General features: G+C 34.0%; 2 protein-coding genes across 2 annotated transcripts; one reads left to right on the top strand and one right to left on the bottom strand.

The window, feature by feature from the left end:
• Positions 1 to 2,089: 2,089 nt before the first annotated feature.
• On the bottom strand, positions 2,090 to 4,695 carry LOC106125051 (uncharacterized). Its single transcript, XM_013322137.1, has 4 exons — positions 4,662 to 4,695; positions 4,188 to 4,309; positions 3,307 to 3,430; positions 2,090 to 2,809 (listed from the first exon to the last, which is right to left on the bottom strand). Exons 1-4 carry the CDS (start codon positions 4,686 to 4,688, stop codon positions 2,090 to 2,092), a joined length of 993 nt encoding a protein of 330 aa, XP_013177591.1. The 5' UTR covers positions 4,689 to 4,695.
• Positions 4,696 to 8,085: 3,390 nt separating this feature from the next.
• Positions 8,086 to 9,583, top strand: LOC106125050 (uncharacterized). The gene is made up of 3 exons (XM_013322136.1): positions 8,086 to 8,116; positions 9,004 to 9,145; positions 9,390 to 9,583. The coding sequence occupies exons 1-3, from the start codon at positions 8,099 to 8,101 to the stop codon at positions 9,581 to 9,583; spliced, it is 354 nt and encodes a 117-aa protein (XP_013177590.1). The 5' UTR covers positions 8,086 to 8,098.
• The last annotated feature ends 1,011 nt before the right edge of the window (positions 9,584 to 10,594 follow it).

The following is a 10,594-nucleotide window of genomic DNA, read 5'->3' as shown; positions in this document are numbered from 1 at the left end:
TAAAAACTAAGTTGTAATTTGACAACTCAATCAAGTACAAATTCTTAAGTTACAAAACGCTTTTATTATAAAAATAAAATCGGTCAACGGTTGCTTGCATTCGATTATATATTTTTTTCGCCGAATATATTTACGCAAAATGTCAACTACAATTATGACACGACAATTTTAACGAGTAGGTAATCTAGTTTTAGGCTATTACTTATAATTTAATTACATAAGTAAGATACCATTTGACATTATTTTTGTTTATGTGAATGTAACGGTTTAGGGCAGTGTTCAAAAAAGTCTTCTCAAAGGTAAAAGCGGTCAGACTTCTTTTGGACAATGCACTACGATAAGAAAGTCTGCGAAATTTTGTCTATTCTTTTGCAAAAAGGGTTCGTCCAAAAACCAGTTTGACCACTTCCTTGTGTGAGAAAGGGCAGTTTTAGTGACCCTTTATTTGCATGTCTTGTCATCTGACACACGGACGCATCGCTTTTTCTAGCCACTTTCAATAGTGAATATTCTTTAATACAAAATTAGTTTCTACTATTTTTGTAAATAAGAGAAATTTCTACATTGTATTGTTAAATTTGATATTTAATTTATTAATTTTAATGTTGTTTATATCACATTGTTGCGTAGAATTAATTATAATTTAACTAATAGTAATTCGTGAACAGTAGATTTTTTTTAATATTTCATCTTGAACCTAAACTTTACTGTTTTATTATTCATTTTCTAATAATTATTAAATAACAAATAAAGATTTCACAATTTTCAAACAAAATAAACAAAGTTGCTCAATGAACTTCCAAGCCGTATGTCAGAAGTACAATTAATATACAAAACATGATGTACCCATAGAAGCAAGTGCAAAAGGGACACCTTTGTCAATGGACCCCACAAACAATACGCGCCCAAGGGACACTCGGGTAAGGGTGGATTGCAGTGGACTTTCTCACGGCTTCAAACTGGACAAACCAGTTGCTAGACAATTAGAAATAGCTATCTGCGAATCTTTTGACCGTACTTATGATACGTGCCGACCGTTATTTTGCAAGGATTACTTCTTATAGTCTGTGAGAAATATTGACTATTAAAAAAGCACATTGTACTAATACGAGGTACGGTTCTGTGGAGACATTCAATTGTTTTACTTTAGGTTCACAAGTTCGAATCCGAAGATGTAAATAATTCCTGAATTAGGATGGTTAAACGGAAGGCAATTCATCTGTAACTGCGGATGTCTATTGGCAGGTGCCGCTTCGTTATTTCGATGAATTCAGATAGCCGATTCCTCGTTTGCCACCTTATGATATAAAAAAGAAAGAAAAAAACATAGTTTCTAAAACTCTTCTGTCTGAATGTCAGAACTTATTACGACAGTTAGATTTAAGAAAACTCTAACTTTAGATTTAACGAAATGTTAAACGCGAGGCCCTGACCTAGACATTTTAAATTTCAATTAAAATTTAATGCAAGTTTTTGTGCAGTCATTATTCTCGGCTACCCAGATAATGCTAATAATTGTTGTTTCTTACTTTTTACGCAATACTGTTCACACATAGGGAAATAATTTCGCCATCTAAATAGTAAGTCTCAACTGGTTCGAAAATCTAATACCTCTTTGATTTTTAGTAACAACTATTTAGTCCGAGTTTGAGTTGCAAGTTGTAAAGTACATTCGCTTTCAATGCGGTCCATTTGTTTCAAACAAAAGACGTTAGGGGCCGATCGTAAGTCGTGACTGGCGAGGGAAAGGGGCCGCGGCCCGCATAACGGAACCCAAACTGTTAGATAGAACACAATCACAGTGGAGATAAACTTTTAGGTTCATTGTTCTAAGCTCCTACTACGTTGAAGGCCGTCCTCAAGGAATACCAGCCGAACCCATATGTCACATAATATTTTCGAAATCCAAAGAGACTTCGGTTTGGCGTAATACTTGTTCATATCTCTTTATTCTCTTCATAAAATTTTTACCCTAGCTTAAAAAATATACTTAAAAATTGAGAGCAAATGATAAAAGACTCAAATAAAATTACAAACATTTAATTATTAAATAAATAACACTTAATCATACTTTAAAGTAAAATTACAATTAACTAGAACTAGGTTTATGAACAAGGGGTTGCAAAACGTACGCTTGTCCGGTGGCTCTGTCTACAACATGACCAGTTGAAGGTTCTAGAAAGAGTCGAGGACCAGCGGTCCGTATCACTTCTGGATACTGATGCTGTCTCACTCCAGCGCCTCCTTCGTAGGGAACGTAATGCTTTGCATCTTCTTTGGTACGAGGTGTCTGATCACCAGTTTCTGGTGTATTTCTTTCTTTTTGGCTTAAAATTAGAACTACGTGATTCTTTTCTCTCGGTTGTACTGGTTCCTCTGATTTGTGTTCTTTTTCTATTCTTTGGGATTTTTGTTTTGTTTTTATTTCATATGTTTCCTTTTCTTCACTGGCTTCAGCGTCATATTCATCAACTGGTTTTGTTTCTGTCGATTCTTCGGTTTTGGTTTTTTCTTGAGCTTTTTGTCGGTCTTGTTCACCTTTAGCTTTCTTCAGATTTCTTTTTGTATTTGCCCTTTTAGCTCTATTGGGTTCATCGTACTTCGATGGGTATTCGGGTCCATATCCGTCTTCATCATCATACTTGTGTACTTGTTCACTGGGTTCTTCATACGGTTCCTGTCTGTCCTCGTGGTACGAACTATCGTCTGGGCTATCGTACGCTTCATCTCCGTGGTCTCCCGCATGGCCTGCGTGGTTCAAGTCCCAGTAGTGTTCACCGTAGCCTCCTTTTTTATCCCCCCAGCGGACCTAATCATAGATAGGATTTTATTACCTTGAATTTTTTAACACATTTACCTGGAATTAGAATTCCATTAAGCATTTCGTTGAGTAGCGCTTTTCCATTATACATTTCTAACTAGAAAGTAAAATCATGTATAATTTCTAATAAGGTAAGTCGCATTAGAACAACATTTTAGCAATATAACTAAGTTAAAAAGATTAAGAAGATAAGTTTGTTAATGAGAATGATGAAGCTTAAAATTAAGGAAGCGAAAAGTTAAAGAAGTAGAAGAAAGATAAGCTGAAGCATACTTTAGCAGAGAACAGTCCTGTAGACGGCCGAGCACGCTCGTGCCTTTCTGTGAAGTGACGTTCATTGCCCAAACGATGACCTTGATCGTAGTCCTCGTGGGACGGCAAGTGTCTATATCTGCGTCCAAGCCAAGCGAAGCGCGACAGAGAAAGAAACATACAAACATATTAAAGAAAGATAAAGAAGGAAAGCGTAACATGAATTCGGTTACTTTGCCCATGTCCCTGTGATTCTTGTAATCTTTCTTCTCGTAGCGTTGTTCCCAATTGTTCGGGTCCTCACAGACATGTCCGAATTCGATCTTGTACGGACTTAACTGTACTGAGAAAAAGTCCCTATAAAGTAAATCGTTTAATATAAATTTTTGACGACTAAATAAGTAAAACAAATTAAAAATATCTATAACAATATTACCGCACTTATTTAGATTATATTTCTTACAGTTGAAATGCGGAAAACCTTTTCAATCTATTGTCTTGTACACAATAACATGTTTTCAATATGCATACATAGTTAGTAATAAGAATAACAAAAATATTCTTGACTTTTACTTCAGTCTGCACAAATCTTTGTTTCCATTGTAAACAACTGGATTGTTTGGCAAAGGTAACACAATTATTGATTGACTTCCTAGAGTAGATGTGTCATTTCTTGAATTTTATAAGGTTAGTAAGAAGTAAATAAAAATATATTCGAGGGAAAAGTTAATATGTTCGATGTCACCGATTCGTCTGGCGAGTACACTTTTAAACGATAAAATCACATTGGCATGGAACGTATTAAGTTTCAAAATTTCCAATGATATTAATTACGATATTGTATTTTTTACTTTGAAGCCATAAACCATCAGGTCCACCCTATGCAAACTTCAAGCAGTTGTGAGCCCTGTCGTCAATATTAGCGTCACCAACGGTTCGTGTATGGCGAAAGTCAACTGTTGAATGTCCAACTTTGTTAGTATGAACTGCTTCAAACAGACCGTGTATGAATGACCCCTTAAGATTATTTTTTTACAACTTGAGATGGATTTGTCGCGATGTTTATGAACTGTTAATTTGTTAGTTTAATCAAAAAAGATATAAAAATACTGACTGAAAGAATTTAGCTTGTGCTTCTACTGTTGTGGGATTCTTTGGCGGTGTTCTGACCGTAACACATCTTACTGGACTCCATGTTGGCCCGGAATATAATACCAAAAGGCACCACAACCATTTCTGAAACAAAAATATATGCCGTTAAAGAAACTTAAGCTCGGTCTAACAGACCTTTACAAGTCGTAAATTGAAGCAAAACACTTTTACTCATAGAAATATATAACAACGTCACTTCACAACGACAACTTCATAAAATAACTAATAAAATATAAAACAACGCATGTATTAAAAATTAATGATAAAATCACATCATCATAATAAAGTCTTTACTTCCACAACGTTTACACTTTGTTTACAAATAAAATAGGACACTGATTTGAACAGCACTTTCACTAAACGCCTATGTTACAATCACTCGTACAACATAAAATAATGATTAAATAGATAAAACATATTAATGATTTATGACTACCATGGTGTCGGTGAGACGTTGTGTCATCTTGAATCGTTGACAGGCGGTGAGTGAGATTGGTAAAGGTAAGTTAATTTATACGAGCTGTAGAAATGGCGGAATAGCGATTGTCAACTGTGGTTAGTGATAGTGATTCTCAAACTGTTCCTAACATTTTTCTTAGTACTTTAAAGCAAATTTAAATACGGTAAATAGATATTCATTCCTTAATATGTTAAAGTTAACTAATAATGTTTAAGATTTTATTGAATAAGATTTTATTTCTTATTAGAATCTAATTACCTGCCTTAAATTTATTTAATTCAGATGTGTAAACAAACGAAGAATGGGTCAAAATGGAGTCTTAATTTTACTTAATTAAAATTTAAATTAAAAAAAGGTTTTATAGAACATCTCGCACAATAAAATTAAGTCACCGTCTTTTTCTTTTTCCTACTTGATCGCTTTATGTTCTAATGTATAGAGCGCCGGTGGCTAAGGGGTCAAACACTTGATTTGCAATCTACAGGTCCTGGATTGGAATCCCGCCATGTACTAATGTGTTTTTCGATTTCCGTTTTACATAAGTACATTTATCCGACGTTCTTACGGTGAAGGAAAACATCGTGATGCAACCTGCACATATCTGAGAATAAATTCAAAAATATGTGTGAAGTCAACCAACTGGCACTTGGCCAGCGTGGTTGACTATGACCTAGTCACCATTAACTTGGGGTGGGCTTCGAGCCCCTCGGTGAGGACGTATAGTGAGCTGATCATGTAAACAGCCCGTTGGGCTGATAATTTTTTTAACTAATTTGCACATTATCTGCTACTTGCCATTTTAAAAGAAAAATACTAAAAGTTCACAAAATACTTCAGAATTTGGAAATTACGTAAGAATTATCAGACTTTTAGTTTCTTTTTGTTTTAGTTATTTAAGTAAGGCTTTAAAAAAATAATTCACCGCATCGTAGGCGTAACACTTTATATAATTTCGGAAGCGATAGAAAACAAATAGAGCGATCGGATATTAAAATGGCGTGTCGGAGAGTCGGAGAGGAAAGCGACTAATTATGCGCAGCGGCCGTGTAATTAGGACTTTACGCAACTTTATGCAATTATTACGCAAATTACTATATCCTTATTAGAGAAATGTTATGGTTTAAAGACATAGGAAGGAACATCAATGGTGCGTTAGAAAATTATCGAAATATAATTTCCATATCAACATTAATTTTAATAATTGAAATTCAACAGATAAATTACAGACATATAATTAGTAAACACAACGTGCCTCGGAACCCTTTCCCTGTACAATTATTTCTTTTCATTTTCAGGTGTTATTGGTTATCGTAAGATTGTCAACAACCTCTCTTAAACGTAGGGATTCATGGTTATACATCTAAATTTTTATCTCGTTGTTTTACTTTGTTTACGGCTAGATGTCGCTATTACATCTAATTTTATAAATATAATTGTCGCTATTGGCGCAGCGTAAGACTGCAAAAATCAGGTATAAGTGCTACTACGTTGTATGCTTATTCATTAAAAGCAAAAATAGGCTCTGAAGCAAGAAAAAAAATTGTCATTTAATTGTACGGGGGACCGAATCGAATTTACAACAAACAATAAAGCTACTTTCACACTAGAGTCGATATAAATTAGGCTACGAACAATAAGTATTGTGAAACGAATCGAAACGAAAGTATGTCACACTGATACAGTCGAGTAAGAAAATGTGATACAGTACAGTCAAGGAAATAATTGATAAAACTTTATTTTAATGATATATCCTCGGGTATTGGATATTTTTAGACATTATTAGTTAGAATCCTTTGACGCGAATGACGCGCTTTCGTTACCAAGTGTCAGTATGATTACTGAGGGGACATAAACGTCGATATTTTAGTAAGGTTAGTGTTGCGCCAGTACACCGGCACAGTGTCGGATTTTCTTCCTAACAGTATGTGATAAATGTGTTCCTAATTTCTTAAAGTGTTTAGAAATAAGAACCAATTAGAATTTAAAAGTAGTGCATTGATCATTTAAAATGCAAATCTAACTAATATTATAAATCCGAATATTTAGATGAATGTTTGTTAGAAGGTATCTCAAGAATGGCTGCATGGATCTCGGTAAAATTTGACTTATATGAAGAACGCAATCAGGAAGAAGATATAGACTACTAATAAGATTTGCTTTAACTCCGCGCGGACGGAGTTGTGGGCGACAGCTATAGATATTTATAACTAACTTTTACAAGAATGTCTTTATTCTTTAAATATATTTACAAACTGATAATTTAGCAGGTTCATGTCATTTATCATTTATTTCAACATTATTAAACTGGTTCAAACTTGATATTTGCAAATAAAACCGTCGCTCAAAGACAAGTGATTGCAATGCAATAAAAATTACAAAACATTTTGACCATATCCATACTTTTATTACCCTTTTATGTACTATATTGTAAGATATTACATGAAAAATGTTGAGTCACTAACTTGTAAAAATATTATTAAACATTTTAGTTAAGTCAAGTGAAATAAGTTAAGATCAAAGTTACAGACCTTTTAATATGTTAATAGTAAAATATCTTAACATTACTGTGGATTTTCACCACTGAAAATTACAGTAATTTTAAACACATTATGCATTAGATAAAATACAGTTTATTTAGGCCTTAAAATTAAATACAACATTAAGCTCTTTATAACAGTGGTAGAGCCCGCTTTAACATCTTCGCACTAATTGGCCTGGCTCGCCCGGTGAAATACCACGACCACACAGAAGACAGGCGTGAAGTGGAAGCAATTCCGCGTTTCGTCCTTTGAGTGTGCGTCCCGGAGGCCTAATTTCGTCCTCTTTCCCTTCGCACCCTTTTTCTTGTGAGTAAAGGATGGGAACTGGAAGTTGAATTTCTGGATGAGAGGTTGCATGGGAAGGGAAAATATTTTCTTTCTCTGCATCCTATTCTCCGTCGATTAATGGTAGGCGACGTATATGCAATTGCATATATCTAACGGGCAACGGTCACTTCACTATTTCAGTGATTTCAGGTGGCAGCTCGCTCGTTTGCCACCTTATTATATAAAAAATGTATTATATTATGATTCCAAAGTTGTACACCGGACTTTAGTAAACAATACTCCGATCAACAAGAAAGTTTTATTAATAAAGTTTAAAATCATATTGAAACTGAGAAATTAATCTGATTTATATAATAGTCTTCTTTACATTTTATAAAATTATCTTAAATGAAATCAATTAAGCGATTAACTTTTTGATCTAAGATAATTCGGGAACCAGAAAATCCATAGCATCCGGCGCACATCGATGTGCTGTGAAGCGTAAAATGCGACCGTTAGAAAGTGTTTAAAATACGTTTTCTTTCTAGCTTATAAGAGAATGAGCGACAGCTTCGCAACCATTGCTGTCTCAATAAAGACGACAAAATGGATCGCTACACTTTGGTAAGTAATAAAATTAATTGTACTTCAAAATAAAGGATTTAATAAAACGAATAGCATAGAAAATTTATTATTACGACTATCCGTGACTGTGTCAAGGTCATGATTCTATGATTCTTGACACAGTTTTGTAACTTTCTGTAAATAAAATAATGCAAGGAAAATTGTTATTTTAAAAGTAAGTTCACAGGATTAAAGTTTAAATAAACTAAAGCCTTCTATTTATTGAAGTTCATTTGGATGATTTTAATAATGCTAAAAAGTAAAGAAAGAGCTGCTTTTTATTTCACTTACTAATATTATAAATGCGAATGTTTAGATGGATGTGATGTGGATGGATGGTGTTTAAATTTGGCATAGTATAGAACATAGTCTGAAAGAACACATAGGATACACTAATTAAGTTTTTTTATATATCCACGTCGACGGAGTCGCGGGCAATAGCTAGTATTACATAATATATACATATTATATAAGCACACGTATGGTACAAAAATCTTACTAACATCGAAGAGCCGAACTATCAATCTTAACAACTTACTAAAGTAGCCGTTAAAGTTTATGAAAATTTTGCGAAACGCAATAAAGTTAAAATTAATGATTTAATAATTAAAAATAATGTTTTCATCTACTCCATATTTCGGAGCAGTTAACGCAATAAATGCTCCAATTCTTTCCATTACGCTACTCAACAACGCCTTTCGTTTTGTCGAGAATTTCATCCGATTTATTGCAAAAAACTTGCTACCATTCTTTGATCAACACTTTACTTAGAACAAGTAAATTATTGTTTAATCGTCACTTAGAGAAATCTTTAGCGTAATTTTAATTTCACCTATCTACACTTAAACTAATGGCATAATATTAATTTTTCTTTGTCATAATTTCAGTTACTACTGTCTTGCGCAGTGATTAGCACTGCAGCATGGTCGCGACCTTTCTACCCTGTTCATAGACTTCGGGCACCAGTTCGTGTGACAAGATTTGCCCCACCACATCCGGTACACCACGCCCATCATCAGAGAGCTCCAGGTCAGTTATTTAAGTACGCAAGAGCAACATTTGTATTAAGAACAAACGTGCTATGCCATAGAGTAATCAATATCAATTCCAAATTTCACCAAGATCCCTACATCTTAACATTTACATTTATAATATTAGTAAGAAAGTTAACCCTTAACTTAGGGTAGGCTCCGAGCCCCTCGGTGGGGATGTATAGTGAGCTGATGATAAATGAAGAAAGTTAGACGTAAGATGATATTGTATTACTTTTTAGCACCTGTCCGTGAAGAAGAGCCTCAAGCGCATAGACCAAAGCGTGGCTACTATGACCACGATCATGATCTGGACCAAGACCACCGCGAGACCAGCGGTATCACTGGTCCTGTTCACACATTCGTGAAGACCGACAAAAACGCCAACTACAAATGGGGTGTACGTCATCACGTGGGAAACAAGTACGCTTCATAACATCGTTTTACGATTTTTGTTATGTTATTTATTTAGTTTTTGTTATTGATGTAATTGTTGTTTTTGTTGCTTTATAGTTTAAGGAATTGTGATATAGATTTTTAACAATAAATTTATTTTGTAATAGTCTTGTTGGTGTTTTTCTTTTTAATGTGAAATCCTCTTATCACTTACAAACACGATGGAAGTATGGATTTTATTATAATCTATATTCATATATCATAATGTGGCTTAATATATTAAAAATCGTGTATCTCGTATATTTTTTCGTAAAATTTATATTTGTAAGTAAACATTACAGAAATTATGTAAATAATTTTGTATTCCATAGACATGTCTTGATAAGTTAATCTTAAAATCTTATCGTATATTTTTTATATTATAAAAGAGCAAATATTGTTATTGGAAATTGTAATTTCGACGTATAAAATATTTTTGCCATATTACGGAAAAAAGAAAAAAAACTTACTACCAGTTACTTCGTATATTATAAGTACGTTTTAAGAAATTGCTTTTTTTATTATCTGTGTAGTAAACCTAATTTAGAATAGACTTGCACGTGTTCACAATATAAAATTATCTATTTTGAGAGTGATGTAATCTCTTTCGATTAGGATACAGTGCCACTAGATCCGGTTCAATTGATACTGTCCTCGTTTCTAGGTTGACATTCGAGTTTTTTTTTAATTAGGAGTCCTGATACGATAACGTAATAATTGATTAGGCTATACTGATTAGATCAAAATTGAAAAGAGCGACGGTGGCTCAGTGGTCAAGTACTTGGCTTGCAATCTGCAGGTCCTGGGTTCGAATCCCGCCATGTACCGATGTGTTTTTCGATTTTCGATTTACATATGTACATTTATCCCACGTTCTTACGGTAAAGGAAAACATCGTGATGCAACCTGCACATATCTGAGAAGAAATTCAAAGATATGTGTGAAGTCAACCAACCCGCATTTGGCCAGCGTGGTTGACTATGGCCTAATCACCCTTAACTTAGGGTAGGCT

The sequence above is a fragment of the Papilio xuthus genome, unplaced genomic scaffold, assembly GCF_000836235.2.
Source record: "Papilio xuthus unplaced genomic scaffold, Pxut_1.1 DF825928.1, whole genome shotgun sequence".
Lineage (NCBI taxonomy): Eukaryota > Metazoa > Arthropoda > Insecta > Lepidoptera > Papilionidae > Papilio > Papilio xuthus.
Note: the sequence above shows the minus strand (reverse complement) of the source record. Positions and strands in the feature narration are given on the sequence as shown.